Here is a 19,136-nt window from a genome sequence, read left to right on the forward strand (position 1 = left end):
TTTCATGCCATACAATGAAATGCACCACTTTTACATAAACAAGTAACACAGTCCTGGGATGTGCTGGAGGCAACCCTTCTGGCATCAACATTGCAAGCATGCAACTCACTAACTGTGTAACTACATGTCTTTGGAATGTTGGTGGGAACTGGAGCACCCCGAGGAAACCTGCAAGGTTCTTTATTTCCCTCCGACGACGGTGTTCTTCCAGCATTTTGTGTGTGCTGCCCGTAGTCCACCTGGCTCACTAAACTTGAGTAACTAAATGCTAAAAGGAAAGCAATTACTGGATTGGAAGAGGATTGCTTTGAGCTGACACAGACCTGATTGACCAAAATGTGCCCCTTCTATGTCGGAAGCAGAAATGGAAATGCCATGAATTTAACAAGTCATTGAATATTATGATGTAATAGAATTGGTGAACAATTAAATGATTAATGAAGTGCATATGCAGAAGGATTGCTGGTTCCAGCTTTTAATAATTGGGTCCCATTTGTTGCCAATTAGGTCATATACATTTTCCATAGGATAAAATGTGGAAGTATACAAATTAGTTTACTTCTTTTTGATCTACTTAGGCCTGATAATGGGACTGATCCTCCGCTATACCACATCATCCTCTGACCCTGCAAACAGCATTGTGCATAACTGTGTAGATATGACCAACAGTCCTGGCACTTTGCTACTCAACATTACAGACCAAGTGTATGAATACACATACAAGCGGGAGATTGCCAAGCACAATATGAACAGCCAGCAAGGAAGTGAGATTCTTCAGAAGGTAAGGTTTTAATGCAAGGTCCATCACTAAGTTGCAACTTTATGTTTACAGGAGGTATCTGAGAGTGTTTCCTGGTGTGGGTATCAGAGATTGAACTATTACTAAAAATTCAAATGTTGACTGAGCAGCAAAAATTGAACAAGTTTTAGTGATGCAAGTGAATTATACTATGTAAAGATAACAAGCTGTTGGAGGGGACATAAAACTGCAGATGCTGGAATCTGAAGCAAAAAGCAAAAGGCTTAAGGAGCTCAGTGAGTCAGGCAAGATCTGTGGAGGGAAGTGAACAGTAAATATTTTGGCTTGAGACTGTAAAATAGAGGGCAGGTAGCTGGTATATAAGAGGTGAGGAGAAGGTGTGGGGCAAGAAGGGTGATAGCAGATGAAGAAGGGAAATATAGAAAAAAGGACAAATGTTGAGAGGATATAACTGGAGGCAACAAAGTGCTGCAGATGATGGAAAATCTGATAGGAAAGGAAGGGGGCCTAATGCGTGGAACCCAAAAAGGGAGTAAGTATGGACAAGTAAAAATAGAAGGGGGAGCAGATCCTATGGGAGAGGTGATGGCCAGATGGAATGTAGGAAGGAAGGGAAAGAAATGTTGATTGGGGAGCTGGAGGGGTTTTAGGAGGAATGGGGCAGATCAGGAAAGCGGGTGCGGGGGGGATACAGGTTACTTTTATTTAGGGAATTCACCGTTTGTGTTGTTGGATTGTAGACTAATCAAGTGGATTCCTCTAGCTTGTGTTTAGAACATCACCTGGTAATGGAGGAGGCTGAGTGCAGAGATGTTGTCATGGGAATGGGGAGAGGAATGAAAGTGGCTGGCAACAGGGAGCTCCAGAAAGTCATGGAAGACGGGGTGCAGGTGCTTGACAAAGCACTTGGTCTCACCAGTGTAGAGGAGGCCACGTCACGAATACAGAATGTGACAAGCCTGTTTGGAGGAGGTGCTATGAATCTCTGGCAGAGATGCCTATACCCCACCACTTCCTTTATATGGTTCCACTTTTCTACCAAATTCTATCATCTGCAGTCCTTATTGCCACCACCTCTCAACCTTTATCACTTCTCCTGCTCTTCCTTCTGTCTGCTTATCTGCTCACTTGGATCCAATTATCACTTGCCAGCTCTTGCTCGATCCCTTCACCTCACCTCTTTCTGCTGGCTCTCTCTCCTCTTCCTATGAATCCAGATGAAGGGTCTCATCCAGAGATATTGACTGTCCATTTCCCCTCACTGACCCTTCCTGACATGCTGAGTCCCTTGCTGTTTACTCCAGGTTCCAATATTTGCAGTCTGCTGTGTCTCCAGTTATACTGTATCCTTTGTTAGCACATAATCTACTATGCATCGGTATGGGCATTAACGCTTTTTAATGAATACATTTTGTGAGCATGCATATGCCTCTTTGCATATCTTGATGTCCTTCTTTTGCACTTCTGTCAGATTTATGTAGGTTCAAGCTTTCCCCATTAGAATTGTATTACATTTATAATGAGTTTGTTCGTCACTCTGAACCATTTGTGCAGGGATTTCTTACAAATTGTTCAAGAGGATATCAGAACAATGTCCCTTATTAACTGAATTTTCTCTCAATTAAAACTGGGGTTAAAATAGAATTAATTGACACAACATTATTATTCATAACTATATTATCCATTGAATTGTATACTCTGATCTTTAATTGGTCTCTGATCTCTAATGTTTAATTGGAATTCTCACTTTCTCCTTGAAGATATTATTTGAACCTTCTAATTTTGCCTTGGACTGTGATTCAGTGAGTTGAACTTGGATCTGAGCATGTAATATCTGAGGACAAGTCAGAACTATTCAGTCAACAGCACGAATGGGATGTCTTCTGTAGTTCTAATTACGTGACCTCATGTCCTCTCAAACTACGCAAATTTAATACCTTATACATGCTGGTTGAACATAAATCTGGTGTTAGTTCAAAGGTTTAAAGGAGCATTCCTGGTTTTCTAGACACAGAACCTTAATCTTGCTTGGCTTATTTTCATAACTATGACCCTTTAAGTTATGTGTAAAATGCTGGCTAAACCTTCTGGACTTCATCCCATAGATCAAGGCAGAAAACTGACCACAGTATCATGTAAAACTTAACTAGTATCTTCTGCAAAGGCAGGATAGGAAGTTTCAAATTTAATATCTAAGTTGCTGCCGGGAATAGCAGTGGTTGTGAACCATCAAACAGTTAGAAAATTCTAGCAACCACACTGAACTTCTGAAATTGCAAGGGTAAAAGGACCCTGATGGGGGTCATATCCCTCTGAAGGATAGCCAGGATGTTGGCTGTGAATGACAACGGGAGATAGAAAAGGCTTGTAAAAAGAGCAATGTTATGATAGTCATGGGGGACTTCGCTATGCAGGTAGATTGGGAAAATCAGGTTGATGTTGAATCTCGAGAGAGAGAATTTGTAGAATGTCTACATTGTGGCTTTTTAGAGCAGCTTATGGCTGAGCCCAATGGGGATTGGGTATTCTGGATTGGGTGTTGTGTAATTAACCGGTTTTGATTAGGGAGCTCAAGGTAAAGATGCTCTTAGGAGGCAGGGATCAAAATATGATGGATTTTACCCAGCAATTTAAGAGGGAGAAGCTAAAGGTCAGATGTATCATTACAGTTGTACTATTCTATGTTCTATGTTCTATTACGGTGGAGTGAAGGCTGATTTATACTTGTGCGTCAAGCTTGCGCCGTGGCCTACGCAAGTGGGCAACGCCGTTGTGAGCATTTATACTTGTGCATTGGTTTGTCTGCGTTGCTTTGCAATTCGCGCACGTCACACATGTGCACACACCTGCCCGTGCAAGGCTTCATGGTCATGGTAGTCTTTCTCAGGGTAAACATGGTTAAAGCGAGCGTCTTTTTTTGTAAAGGCAAAGTGTGTCCTCCGTAATTTCAGAGGTCTGTAAAGCTTTATGGAAAGCACTGCCGCCAGAGTTCCTTCCCTGCCCTTCAGTTGCCCAATGGGAAGCTATTGCAGCATAGGAGGAAATGTGATGCTACCAAGTTGTTGCAATCTGCGTTGCCGCGACGCATTACATTTTGGGAGAGGTGCGCGTCAGGCTATGGCGTAGGGATCCCCGTAGGCTCTGCATAGGGTTCGCGGCTACGCTGTACCTACGGCGTCAATTTGACGCAGAAGTATAAATCAGCCTTAAGGGGAATTACAGATGCATGAGCGAGGAGCTGGCCAAAGCTGACTAAAAGGGGACACTACGAGGGATGACAGCAAAGTGGAATTTCTAAAAGCAATTCAGAAGGTACAGGATAGATGCATCCCAAATACGAAGTAGTATTCTATAGGCATGATGATGCAACTGTGGCTGACAGAGGAAGTCAAATCGGACATAAAAGCAAAGGAGAAGCCATATAATAGAGCAAAAAATAGTGGGAAGTTAGAGGATAGGGGAGGCTTTTAAAAATGAACAGAAGGCAACTAAAAAAGCCACAGGGGGTGGGGAGGGGAATGAAATAAGAAGATAAACTCGCCAACAATATCAAAGTGGCTACCAACAGTTTTTTTTTCAGATTAAAAAGAGTAAAAGGGAGGCGAAAGTAGATAATGGTCCACTGGAAAATGATGCTGGAGAGTTAGTAATTGAGGTTAAGGAAATAGTGGATGAACTGATTAAGTATTTTGCATCATCCTTCACTGTGGAAGTCGCTAGCAGTATGCTGGAAGTTTGAGGGCTAAAAGGTCTGAATGTAGACCAGACCAGATGGAATATACCTCAGGGTTCTGAAGAACGTAGCTGAAGAAATTGTGGAAACATTAGTAATGAATCTTTCAAGAAACACTTGATTATTGAATGGTTCTGGAAGACTGGAAAATCGCGAGTGTCACTCCACTCTTCAAGAAGCGAAGAAGGCAGAAGAAAGGAAATAATAGCATGAGAAGATCTGCAGATGCTGGAAATCCAAAGCAACGCACACAAAGTGCTGGAGGAACTCAGCAGATCAAGCAGCATCTATGGAGAAGAGTAAACAGTCACCATTTCAGGCCGGGACCCTTCACCAGTCCTGATGCTGCCTGTCCTGTTGAGTTCTTCCAGATTTTGTGTGTTGCAATGGAAATTTATAGGCCAATTAGTCTGACCACAGTGGTTGGGAAGATGTTGGAGTTAATTGTTAATGATGAGCTTTTGGGGTACTTGTTAAAATAGGCCACAATCATCAAGGGAAAATCTTACCTGACAAATAATATTTGAATCCTTTGAGGAAATAACAAGCAGGATAGACAAAAGGAAATCAGTGGACGTTGTGTACTTGGATTTTCAGAAGATCTTTGACAAGGTGCCACACATGAGGCTGCTTAACCGGATAAGAGCCCATGGTATTACATGAAGGATACTAGCATGGTTAGAGCATTGGCTGATTGACAGGTGTCAAAGAGTGGAAATAAATGGAGCCTTTTTAGATTGGCTGTCTGTGACGGGTGGTTTTCCGCCGTGTTGGGACTGTTTCCTTTTACATTGTATGTCAATGGTTTGGGTGACTGAGTTGATGCCTCCGTGGACAAGATTGCAGATGATGCAAAGATAAGTGGAGGAGCAGGTAGAGTTGAGAAAACCAGGTGGTTGCACAAGGACTTGTGCAAATTCAGAGAATGTGCAAAGAAGTGGCAAATGGAATACAGTGTCATGAAGTAGAAAGAATAAAAATATAGAATGTTTTCTAAACGGGGAGAGAATTCAAAAATCTGAGGTGCAAAGGAACTTGGCGTTCCTCATGCAGGATTCCCTAAAGGTTAACTTGCTGGTTGAGTCGGTGGTGAGGATGGTAAATGCAATTTTAGCATTCTTTTTGAGAGGACTAGAATATAAAAGCAAGAATGTAATGTTGAAGCTATATAAGGCACTGGCGAGGCCTCATCTGGAGTATTGTGAGCAGTTTTTTACCCCTTATTTAATATTAGAGAAAGTTCAACAGAAGGATTCTGGAAATGTAAAGCTTATCATATGAGGAGCCATTGATGGCTTTGGGCCTTTACTCACTGGAATTCAGAAGAATGATGGGGGGAGATCTCATTGAAACCTATCGATTGTTGAACGGCCTTGATAGAGTGGATGTGGAGAGGATATTTCTGATGGTGGGGGAGTTCAGGACCAAAGAACACAGCCTCAGAGTAGAGGGGCATTCAGTTATAGTGAAGGTGAGGAGAAGCTTCTTTAGCCATAGGATAGTAAATCAATGGAATTTACCATTGCGGATGACTGTGCAGGCCAGGTCGTTGGGTGTATTTTAGGTGGAAGTTAATAGGATCTTGAATAGTAAAGGAGTTAAAAGTTACGGCGAGTAGATAGGAGAATGGTATTGAGAGTGAAATGGATCAGTCTTGACTCTGTGGGCCAAATGGCTTCATTCGGCTCCTATGTCTTATGGTCTTTAACTGATTTAAGTTCACAACCTTCCATTTTATACATGGCTCCATTTTATTTGCAGCACTGGCATCCATAATACTGCAGATCTGCAGTTTAAGAGGATATCTACCAGTTCCACTATATCGAGATCACATCCAGTTTACTCTCCCCATCTTAGATCCGAACATAAAAGAAATTATATGTATTGCTATTATATGTAAGCTTGCGACTATTATTGAAGGTGATGAAGGACACAGTCCAAAGAAAGATGAGCTTCTCCCAAGTACCCATGTCGCAAGTTTGCATATCATACTAAAATGTTTGTACATTTTTGGACTGTGGGTCTGTACACCACAAGGTGAGGGGAAAAAGAATGAAAAGTCAAAACAACCTATGGCAATTCAGTAATTAAAAGTAACTTGTGGAAATTCCTTGAACTCCAGGAAACTACAGTAAAACAGAACTCCCTAAAAACCACCCATCATTTTTACTTAGCAATATCAGCTTCCTTCAGGAACTTCCAATTTCCTTTTTAAATGTTTGCAGTGAATCTGTAGCCACTGTAGAGTGAAGCTAAAGCTGCTGTAACATCTGAACAAGGAGCCTGTGCTAAAGGTCACAATCCTGGGAAACTGAAAAGCCTCTTGACAGTATCTTATTAGTGGTGTAAGATTCATAGTCTTCCTATCTCTGATTTGACTAATTGAAATAATCTGTACAAATTTTAAAGTTTAATCCTCTCATTATTTTAAATAGCGTTCTCTTGAGGGGATAATGTCTATTTCAGCCTGTAAGAGTAGCTAAGGGTTATTAATCTGTTTGTTTTTCAGAGCTTTTCTATCACCAAACAGATCCCACAGTGTAAGTGAGCCAGAACTGATCACCAAAGCCTTAAGAATGAACTTAATAGTGTTTTTAAAATTTATTTTATATTGCATAATCCAAACTAAACATCCTATTACTGCTTTTGCTTATTCTGTTGTATCTCTGTGCAGGTTGTAAGAATTTAGAAATTAGAATATAGCATTGAAATTTGTCATCTGAGGAAAGAAGTCAGATTCAAAAGTCATGGGAGAAAACAAAGGATCATGATCAGCAAGCATTATGGTGACTGTCACGAGTGAAGCTCAGTACAAGTTTGTAGGCACATGTAAGTGATCAAGGCTTAAATGTAGGGGTCATGAATAAACAGTTTGCAAATGTCAGAGTATTTGCTAGGAGGCCCACCAAAGGAGTGGCTGGGTGGGCATAAACGTGGGCTAAATGGAAGTCAACCTAGAAAAGTAAGGCACATGAACTGGTGGTGGGGTTGAGGTGCAGTGATGGGGAGGAGGGACGTGTGCAGTAAAGATAAGGAACAAGATAACAAATAGTAGGATACTGAGAAATGGCATTATGAAGCTAGCTAGATAAGATGTCTTAGGAAGACATATGGGATATTTGTCTTTATTGATTGAGGCACAGAACACAAGATCAGGGAGAATTGTTTAAAATACAGTTTGAGCAATTCATAGAATTGTGGCACAGCATGACAGAAAGGATCTGATAGCACCAGGCAAGAGAAAGAAGACAGAGGCAAGATTCTGTTAATAAAATTATGAAAAAGCCAGACAGGATGAACACATAAAACCTATCTCCTTTAGCAGAGATGTCATCAAATCCGGAGTGCATATACACTATATGTTTAGCAGACAAAGAGTTTGACGTATGTTGAGGAAATAGATTTCAGCCAATGATTAGTGGGTTTGAACTTTGTTGCCTGAAAGGCAGAAATCCTCATCTTATTTCAACAAGAGACGCTTAAGGAATTACAACTTTCAGGGTTGTGGACCAAGAATGGGAAACAAGATTAACTGCATTTGACCTTCCCTATATGAAATGTGCTAAAAAACCACCTTTCTGTGGTGTAGACTGCTATGATTTTGTTAATGAGGTTTCAATTCATAACCATCTGTTCCTTGATGTTTTACCATCGATTCTACCCATATGCATTTAACTACATCTTGTCACATTATATATCTTTTCAAAAGTTTGAGCCTGTTCACCAAGCACGTGCGGATTAGAGTATTTAGCTTTCTATTTCTCAACAGTTACTAAGCAGCACAGGTTCCCCTGTCTCCTATAAGCCTGTGGATGTCTGTCCTTTATGTCTGTGCCAGAGCTGAGTCCATCACTCCTACTGGGGCACAGGCTGCTGACAACAGGTCACCGGAGTCCTCTGTCCAGGGCCAGTCTTTTAAGTTATCCACAGATGTAGCCCATCTCATGATATCATACGTCTTCTAGGCTACGATCTTTCCTCTGCCAGGGATGAGGTCTTTGGAGCTTCTGTTGGTATTTCTGTAGTTTGAGGTTTTCACAGGATGGGATTGCTAGTCCCATGCAGTTCCCTCCTCTTTTCACAGCCAGCCTTGGGACCTTCCATGGTGGAGTTATGTTGTGCCAGATCATTGATACTCTGGATGGTAACTAACCAAACAAACATCCTTGCTTTTTTTCCATAGATGCTGCCTGGCCTGCTGAGTTCTTCCAGCATTTTGTGCGTGTTGCTTGAACTCTATTTGTAATCTTTTTTTTTCCAGAGGAATTGCAGCTGTTAATAACAATTCTGTATCTCTGAGAATAAAAACAATTTAATTTTCAGTGCAGGAGCGACATTGCAGTTTCCCAGGACCTATTATGTATTTTCACCTAATGAAACACTTAACCAAAAGCTTTCTCAACGTCCAAATGTACTGGGCTAGAATCTACCTGCTCAATACATCAAAAAAAAGTTTTGTGATGCTTAAAAAATGTGAGGAATTTAGCGCATTTTTCTGGGCATCTGGTGCTTATAGAAGACATAGTTTACTCATGAGTGCATTAATACAAGGGGGCTTCATTCTAAGATGATAGAAGAAAAATATAGGGGAGGATGTCAGAGGTAGATTTTTTACACCGAGTGGAGGGTGCATGGAATGTCCTGTAGGGGTGGTGATAGAGGAAGGTTCATTGGGGACTTATCAAGATTCATTAGAGGTTAATGTTAAAAAAAACCCCTTAGACAAGCATATGCTTGATAGGAAAATAGAGGGCTCTGTAGGAGGGAAGGGTTAGATTGACCATAGAATAGGTCAAAAAGTTGGCACAACATCATGGGCTGAAGGGCCTATACTATGCTGTAATGTCCTGTGTTCTGTGTTATGCTACTATTGGGCTAGATTTACATTTCTTTGGTGGTGCTTTTATGACAAGATGTTTGCCTAAATGATGTCAGTGTTAAGGGAACAACACCACCCCGCCCCATTGAGATTTGCAATAAGAGTGGTCTAAAACAACGGTTCTGTCTTCCAGAAGAGCCCTATTTCTGTGAACGTAGATCACAGGGTAAAAGGCTGCAAAGACTGGGATTATATTGTGCGCCAAGAGTTGTCAGAGTCATCCCAGCCTCAGGCCATCACTGCAGGAATGCCTCAGGGCAATGGCCAAAACCCAGCCACTTTCAGCTACTTTGTCAGTAGTGTTCCTGCATCATTAGCATGTATGTTAATAATTGCATGTTTTTTTTCCATTTGCACTCCTTCATCAAATGAAGCAGCCCATGTCTGCACATAACAAGTGCAGACAAAATTGTGTATTAGCTAATAATTAGCAAGCGCATTGTGGATATACTATGTTGGCGCAGGAATGTGTGGTGACACTTGCTGGCTGCCTCCAGCACGTCCTTGTGTAGTGCTGGCTTATTTAGAGATACAGTGCAAAATAGGCCCTTTCAGCCCTTCGCGCCACACAGCCCAGCAATCACCAACAACCTCGATTTAACCCTAGATAATCATGAACAACTTACAATGACCAATTAACCCCCCGGTAAGTTTTTGGAAAGTGTGAGGGAGGGAACTGGAGGACCTGGTGAAAATCCATGCATTCCATGGGGTGAACATACAGACACTCCTTACAGGGAATGCTGGGATTGAACTCCGACGCCCAGATTTGTAATAACGTCACACTAACTGTTACGTTACCATGGCTGTTAACAGAAATGATGCATTTCACTGCATGTTTAAACGGAGGTGTGATAAATAAATGAATCTGAATCTGAAGTAACACCAAACTTCAACACTCAATGGCAGTGGCACTGCCAAGTGACCCACCATCAATATGTAGAGATCATCGTTGACCAGAAGGTGAAGTGCAGCAGCCTCAAAAAAACACCATGACTAGAGGAACAGGTCAGAAGCAGGGGTGGGAGTGTCCTGTCGGAAGTGAGTGATTTTCTGATACTGCGAGGCCTTTTCACCATTGGGCGCAAGGCATGAGTGTGATAGAATGCTCCCCACTTGCCTAGATAGGAGCAGTGCCAGTAACTCCCAAGAAGCTGAACACCGTCCAGGATGAAGTGGGCAACATGATTAGTCCTCAGCCAACCACTCATTCCATCCACCACTGACTCAGAGGGGCAGTTGTGTGCACTATCTATAGAATACACTTCAGGTTACTCGCCGAGGTACCACGAACAGCACTTCCAGAGCCCATGACTCTTCAAGCATGTGCATGGGAATACCATCACCATCCTGACTTGGAAATATATTGTATGGTCAATGATTCTGAATCCAGGAATACTCTCTCACACAGGAGGGCACTTCCACTAGAATTTCTACAACAGTACAAAAAGGTGGCTTACCACCACCTGCCCGGGGCCATTCTGGGATGTGTAATAAATGCTGGTCTTGGTAATGCCACTTGTATTCCAAACATGAATACAGGGAAAAGTAAAGCTGCTCGTGTTTCTAACTCTTAGTTCCAATGACCAGCCGTGAGAACTTGTTGCCATTGCTGGCATTTCCAATGTACTTCTGCTCTCACATGCATTGCGACTTGTGGTGGTAACTGTTCTGCCCATGAAGATAGGAAACTGTAGAGAGTTGTGGACACAACTCATCATATCACAGAAAACAGCCTTGCTTCCCTGTTCTCTGTCTACACTTCTCATTGCCTCAGTACAGCAGCCAGCGTAATTGAAGCTCCCCTCCCATCAGGCAGAAGATGCAAAAGACTGAAAGCCAGGCCCAAGTACAGCTTCCATCCTGCTGGTATAAAACTGTTGAACAATTCTTGCGTATGGTAAGATGAACTCTTGACTTCACAATCTACTTTGTTATAACTTTGCACCTTATTGTCTACCTGCACTGCACTTTCTCCATAACACTAGCACTTTATTCTACATTCTGTTATTGCTTTATCTTGATCTACCTTTAATGTACTTTTGCAGTGAATGGATCTGCAGGTTGACTTGGATGTCTCTGTGGCTCCTTTGAAAAGAGAATGTTCCTCCTGCCAGTAATTTGAACCGCAAGCTAACATGAGGGACTTCCTCTACAGTATTTGAAAGGGAGCTTCTTTCCTGCCCCCTGAAATCTCTTGTAGGCACGTGGAAGTAAATACAACTTTCCAGTGGCTGGGAGAGTGCCTGTGATGCTGTGCATGTGTATGCTGGCTAAGGTGCTTTTTAATAACGTTTAAAGGAATTGATAGATTCTGGCATTGTACCAGGTGACTGAAAAATCGCAAATGTAGCTCTGCTACTTAAGAAGGGTGGGAGGCTGCAGAAGGGAAACTATAGACCTGCTAGCCTGACATCAGTGGTTGGGAAGTTGTTGGAATCGATTGTTAGGGATGAGATTACAGAGTACCTGGAGGCACATGACAAGATAGACCAAAGCCAGCATGGTTTCCTGAAAGGAAAATCCTGCCTTATTAACCTACTGCAAATTTTCTGAGGAAATTACAAGCAGGGTAGACAAAGAAGATGCAGTAGATGTGGTGTATTTAGATTTTCAGTAGGCCTTTGACAAGGTGCCACACATGAGGCTGCTTAGCAAGATAAGTGCCCGTGGAACTACAGAGGGGTTACGAGCATGGGTGGAGCATTGGCTGATCGGCAGAAAACAGAGAGTGGGAATAAAGGGATCCTATTCTGGATGGCTGCCGGTTACCAGTGGAGTTCCACAGGGGTTGGTGCTGTGACCTCTGCTTTTTACAATGTATGTAAATAATGTGGACTATGGGATTAATGGTTTTGTGGCTAAAGGCGGGAGGAGAGAGGCAGCGCACTGCGCGTGTGTGCAGCCCTCTGGTGAAAATGATATCGTATCTGTTAAATAGGGGCCGTGGACAATTCTGATTTGATGGAGAATGGACGTGAAAGCACAAAGGAACATCTGGAGAAATTTCTGTAACGCTTGTTTGCTGCTGTTGTTACTGCGTGGTCAGGAATCTTTCGGAGGGTAGGCCTCAAAATCCCCGACTTTGCCTGCTAGTGGCGACCGAGGTTGAGGTCGAATTGTTCGGACAGAGATGGCGCTCAGTACTCGGTGTCAGAGAGCTGATCGGAGCTCGAAGTTTTTGGATGACTCAGAGTCGGACTGTGGTCGGCATGGCAGGGAGAGTTTTTCTTCCTTCTCCCGTCTGCGTGAGATGTGGGACATTTCAGAGACTTTGAACTTTTACTGTGCTCATGGACTTCTTCATCAAGTTATGGTATTGTTGAACTGTTGTAACTATATGTTATAATTATGTGGTTTTGTCAGTTTTTTCAGTCTTGGTCTGTCCTGTGTTTTGTGACATCACACCGGAGGAAATATTATATCATTTCTTAATGCATGCATTACTAAATGACAATAAAAGAGGAATACGGGTCTTCATAATCTAAAATTTGCCAATGATACAAAGATCGGTGGAGGAACGGGTAGTGTTGAGGAAGCAGAGAGCCTACAGAGAGACTTAGGTAGTTTAGAGGAATGGACAAAGAAGTGGCAAATGAAATACAATGTTGGAAAGTGTATGGTCATGCATTTTGGTGGAAGAAATAAATGGGCAGACTATTATTTAGATGGGGGGACAATTCAAAATGCAGAGATGCAAAGGGACTTGGAAGTTCTTGTGCAGGATACCCTAAAGGTTAATCTCCAGGTTGAGTCGGTTGTGAAGAAGGCGAATGCAATGTTGGCATTCATTTCTGCGGTATAAAATATAGAGCAGGGATGTGATGTTGAGGCTCTATAAGGCACTCGGAGTATTGTGTGCAGTTTTGGGCTCCTTATTTTAGAAAGGATATACTGACTTTGGAGAGGGTTCAGAGAAGATTCACGCGAATAATTCCAGGAATGAAAGGGTTACCATATGAGGAACATCTGGTAGCTCTTGGGCTGTATTCCCTGGAATTCAGGAGAATGAGGGGTGATCTCATTGAAACATTCCAAATGTTGAAAGGCTTGAACAGATTAGATATGACAAAGTTATTTCCCATGGTAGGGGAGTCTAGGACAAGAGGGCATGACTTCAGGATTGAAGGACGTCCATTTAGAACAGTGATGCAGAGAAATTACTTTAATCAGAGGATGGTAAATCTGTGTAATTTGTTGCCATAAGTGGCTGTGGAGACCAAGTCATTAGGTGCAGTTAAGGCAGAGGTAGATAGGTTCTTGATTAACTAGGGCATCAAAGGGTATGGGGAGAAGGCAGGGGAGTGGGGATGAATGGAAGAATTGGATCAGCCCATGATTGAATGGTGGAGCAGACTCAATGGGCTGAATGACCTACTTCTGCTCCTATATCTTATGGTTTTATGGAATGTGATAATGCTGATTATGCAAAAGGATGATGCAAACAGTTGCAATCTAGTGCTCTACTATTGGTGAAATGTATTCAATTGCATCTACTTGCATTTGGTCTCTACTAGATATTCCTCAGATAATCCAGAGTCTCTATATTACTGCAGTCTGGGCAACATGGAAACTTGGGCTGATGTGGCAAACAGTTTTGTCCCATGTCGGTAGCATGAAGTGACCATCACTAATACCTGAGTACACTTTGATGTACCCAGGAAATTTGGTCCCATGAATCCTCCATTCCCAAAAAACTGGATGCCACCATGAACTGCTGAGCAGAAACTCGACTAATTAGCTGTGTAACTGCAAGTCTCATTGTTATACACATTAGGACTGGTGTATTATTGTCACAAGCACTGAGATGCAGTCAAAAGCTCTTGTTTTGCATGCCATCCAGCCAGATCATTCCATACATAAGTATATGAAGGTAGTCAAAAGAAGGCAATGCAGAATGCAGCGCTGCAGTTACAGAGGAACATGGGCAGTGTAGTAGCGTAGATGGGTGGCATGTAGCGGTTAGTGTAACACTTTACAGCACCAGATTTGGGGTTCAATTCACACCACTATCTGTGGGGAGCTTGTATATTCTCCCTGCGAGTACGTGGATTTCCTCTGGGTGCTCGGGTTTCCTCCCACACTCCAAAGTCATGCCGGTTCGTAAGTTGCGGGCGTGGTCCATTGGTGCCAGAAGCATGGTGGCACTTGCATGCTGCCCCCAGCGCATCCTCAGACGATATGGTGGTCATTGATGCAGATGACACACTTCACTGTAAGTTTCAATTAGTTTGATGTACATGTGACGCATAAAGCTAATCTTTAACCTTTAGAGAACGTGCAAATGTTGACAGATGAAATCCAAGGGCTACGATGGGCTAGATTGAGAAATCAAGAATTCATCTTTATTAAGCAGGCGGCAGATGCTTTTGGCTTTCCATGAAGCCTAATGTTTTCCTTGATCCAGTAGTGTACTTCAGCGTTCCTAATGCAGTTACTTACACCTGCAATGTGTAGTGCTTGAAAAATGAAAAACAGTGACTTGCCAAGTGCTCTTTGGCTGTTTTTCCCAAAATTGTGATCTCTTTCAGAGAAAATGATAAGGGAGTCAGGTGCATGGCAACGCAGGCACCTCCAATACCCTTCTCCTCTCTTAGACAGAATTGAAAACATCCTGCCATTTGACATTAGAACAATCACTGAGTGAAAATTGTGGAATTCTCTCCCTTGCAACAGAGTGAAATTACCCAGAATTCATGTTAAATTCCCCTCCCCACCCCCACCGCACCATTACCCTCTAAGGGGTGAAGTACAGATCAGCAATGAATGTCAGCTCTGTCAATGAGATTAATGGCTCAAAAATGAATATGTAAAATGATTACATTCAAAATTTTTTACACGATGGGTCTTTGGAGTAATTATATTAGCATATTCTTTGGTAAGATCTACCAGAGAATCAGCACTTTGTTACTGGCTGATTTCCTTTCCATAAGATGCTGACTTCCACTTGCTAATTTAAAATGTTGTTATTGCAAATCATGTAGGAAATGGTAGGTAAGTAATCCGTCAATTAGCATGGTGGTTTATTTTCACTGCAGACTCTTCCATCAAGCACAAAAGTTTTAGAATAGCTTCACATTATTATCCTAACATGTCTGAGCCTGTATTTTGATGTCTTGAATGTGCAGCGGTGAGTATCAGGTATTTTATTGCATGGATGCCGTGCTCCAATATAAAATGCTTGTAGTTGTGCAGGAAGTTGGCAACACAATATGCAGTGCGTTCATATGTTATGTCAGAGTTGGCAGGGCACACCCATCTTAGCTGTCAGAGCACCGTCTGCTTTAAAATGAATAACCATTTGTCCTTTACCACAGGAAAACTGATAGCTTGAAGTGAAACAAAACCGCACTGTATTATTGAAGTATTTGATAGGCTTCATTGGTAAACACATTACAGAACTGAAATGCTGAAGCTCATGATATTGTGAACGCAATATTCCTTGCAATGTTTTAAAAGAACTAGGTCTTTCCATATAACTGGCTAGAAATCCTTGAGAGATACAAATTTATATTACTTCGTCACTTTCAATACATCTTGATTCCTAAATCTATGTTTCTGTGAAAAGAACATGTGCCAGTTGCTTTTGTGAAAAGGCAGCAGAGGAAAACCAACCTGAAGTCTGGTTGTAATTTTATTTGTATTGCAAAGGGACCGAAGATTCTCCCAGCTGGTTGTCCTTTTGGGGCTTCCTACTCATTTAGGGATGCCATCCCTATGAAGTAACATAAAGAAATGAGTGAGGGCCAAATATCTTCATAGTCGTGATGGATGCCTCAAATCACACCCATACTAGAAAACTACTGTCCGACTGTACGGCAGTACTTTAACTGGAACAGGCAAGCTGGCTGGTGTCAGATGAGGTTGTTGTTGTCCATATGTTAGCATCATAGGGGTACAGTAGGAGACCAGGTCTTTGGCCCACCAAATCTGTGCTAACCATCAACCACCCATTTACTCTAATCCTACATTAATCCCATTTAAATTTTTCCCACATTCCCACAAACCTTTCCCAGATTCTACCAACGCAAGAGGTTCTGCAGATGCTGGAAATCCAGAGTGACATCCACAAAATGCGAATGGAACTCAGCAGATCTGGCAGCATCTATGGACAGGAATAAAGAGTTGACGTTTTGTGTTGAGACCTTTTCTCGGGACTCGAAAGGAAGGGGGCAGAAGCCAGAATAAGAATGTGGGGGGAGGGGAAGAGTACAAGCTGGAAGGTGATAAAGTGAAGCCAGGAGAGTGGAATGGGGCAGGGGGAGGCTGAAGTGAGAAGCTGGGTGCAGACAGGAGGAAAAGGGAAAGAGCTAAAGGAGGAATCTGATAGGAGAGCAGAGTGGACCATGGGAGAAGGGGAAGGAGGAGGAGCACCATGTGCAGGTGTTAGGCGGGTGAAGAGAAGGGATTCTACTGTGCACCTACACAGCAGAGACAACCTAGAGTGACCAGTTAATCTACCGATCCACAAGGCTCTGTAATGTGGGAGGAAACTGGAGCAGTTTATAGAAACCCGCATGGTCACAAGCTCCATGCTGACAACACTGGAGGTCAGGATTGAATCTGGGTACCTGGGAAGTAGCAGCTCCACTAGCTGCATCACTATGATACCTTCTCTCTCTCACCTCTTGTTGTTACTCATATTTCCAACATGGTTTCTCCCTTTTCCCAAGGATACTCAGTACAATTAAGGTTGTAAAATCTTTGTCAGCACCTTTCTTCAAGGGTACTCGTGAGCACTGATTTACCATCGTCTATTGCCAGTGGATTCCAGTTATTGGACTATCGGTTAATTGGGACAGCTGCTCTTAAAGAACAAAAACTAATCGAGAAAGTAGCTGGGATTCCCTTCATCTATTTGGGACTCTATACTGATTAATTGGACAGGAGATTGTTGCTGGTTAGTTTCTAACAAGCACCAGTTGAGTGCACTGATGTGGCATTTGACACGACACCATGCTTAGAATGAAGAGTTTTTAAATAGTGTCAGTTGCATGTAAAAAGCAAAGATTTTTGAGAAATCAGCAGTAAGATAATTCAGAACTGTTTTGCTCACTGTAGTTTCAAGTATTCAGGCTTAGAGATGCCAGAGAAGTTCAGGAGTGAAAATGAAATATTTCTCTACTTCAACAAGTTATGAATAATTTGAAAGTCTCGACAATCATCTTGAATGTTACAATGAAAATGAAGATTTGGAGGGTGCAATTGCCGAAAGTATTGTATGAAGGCAGTCCATTATCTGTAGTAGGTGTCCATGCTGATTTTGTTCATTTACAGATAATAGATGAAATTCCTCTGTTGATAACTATTAGGAACTAATACACAGTAGTAGTATCTAATTTGTTCTGTATGTCATTTAAATACATAATTTATTACTCAGTTAAGTGATAGTTTGTCTTTTTTATACTTTTTAACTACTTCCATGAAACCAGCTAATTAGGGCAGCCACTTAATTAGACCAAAATGTACTGATCCAGATTTGTTTGAATTATCCAGAATCTACTGTATTTAACTTTTATTTAAACTGTTTCCTTAATGTGAAAGTATAATAGATCACCTGTATCTAGGAATTCTAATACTCACCCTTTTCTTCTACTCATCACAGTTTTAATTAAATGGCTCTTGACTCCTAGTGAAGTTCTATTATTTAATATCTATCTATCCATCTGTCTTCTGGTTTCCAAAATCTCACAAGTGAAAACCCACACTCCCAGTGGCCACATTATTAGGAACACCTGTAGACCTGCTTGTTAATGCAAATATCTAATCAACCAATCATGTGGCAGCAACTCAATGCATAAAAGCATGCATACATAATGAAGAGGTGCAGTTGGGGTACAGGGGTTTTTTTTTATAGAATATGACGAATAAACGGGAATAGGATACTAGGATGGTCAAAGATGGGAGGGTGAAGTGTAGGTTTGTATATATGTGTGCGTGTGCGCGCGCACGCACACGATTGGGTGAAGGGATTTAGAATGTATGTCTAGTGCACATTCTGGAGCAGAGGGTGGCGGTAATGCACCATTAAGCTGGATGCCAACTGCCGTAAAACAAGATACAGACAGACAGACAGAAGAGGTGCAGTTGTTGTTCAGATCAAACGTCAAAATGGGGGAAGAAATGTCACTTTGATCATGGAATGATTGTTAGTGGCAGATGGGGTGTTTTGAATATTTCAAAAACTGCTGATCTCCTAGGATTTTTGACACACGACAGTCTCTCAAGTTTACAGAGAATGGGTATGAAAAACACAAAAAAGCATCCAGTGAGTGGCGGTCTGTGGAAGAACGTGCCTTGTAACTGAGAGAGGTCAGAGTAGAATGGCCAGACTGGTTCAAGCTGACAAGCAGGCGACAGTAAGACTAATAGCCATGTGTTACAACAGAGTTGTGAAGAAGAGCATCTCTGAACGCACAACATGTCGAACATAGAACATAGAAATTTACAGCACATTATAGGCCCTTCGGCCTACAATGTTGTGCCGACCATGAAACCTACTCGAGAGACTGCCTAGAGTTTTCCTAGTGCATAGCCCTCTCTTTTTCTAAGCTCCGTGCACCTTGAAGTGGATGGGCAACAGCAGCAGAAGACCATGAATGTACACTCAGTGGCCACTTTATTAGGTACAGGAGCTAACGGAGTATATGTTTCATTATAACATTCATAATTTCATAATGTTTACCGTATTAAACCTTCAATACTTAGCACAGGGAATGCAGACTTCCATCTGAAGTCATGCTCAACTGATGTTATAGTCTAGT

At 42.0% G+C, this 19,136-nt stretch overlaps 1 protein-coding gene across 1 annotated transcript in view; it reads left to right on the top strand.

Moving 5' to 3' along the window:
* Positions 1 to 19,136, top strand: part of LOC140196215 (sodium/hydrogen exchanger 9-like) — a 574,106-nt gene that overhangs the window by 6,013 nt on the left and 548,957 nt on the right. Inside the window, exon 2 of the mRNA XM_072255022.1 lies at positions 579 to 781. Within this exon, the coding sequence (XP_072111123.1) occupies positions 579 to 781 (203 nt within the window). The remainder of the gene's footprint in view (positions 1 to 578; positions 782 to 19,136) is intronic.

This window comes from Mobula birostris, chromosome 4 (assembly GCF_030028105.1).
Source record: "Mobula birostris isolate sMobBir1 chromosome 4, sMobBir1.hap1, whole genome shotgun sequence".
In the NCBI taxonomy this organism is placed as follows: domain Eukaryota; kingdom Metazoa; phylum Chordata; class Chondrichthyes; order Myliobatiformes; family Myliobatidae; genus Mobula; species Mobula birostris.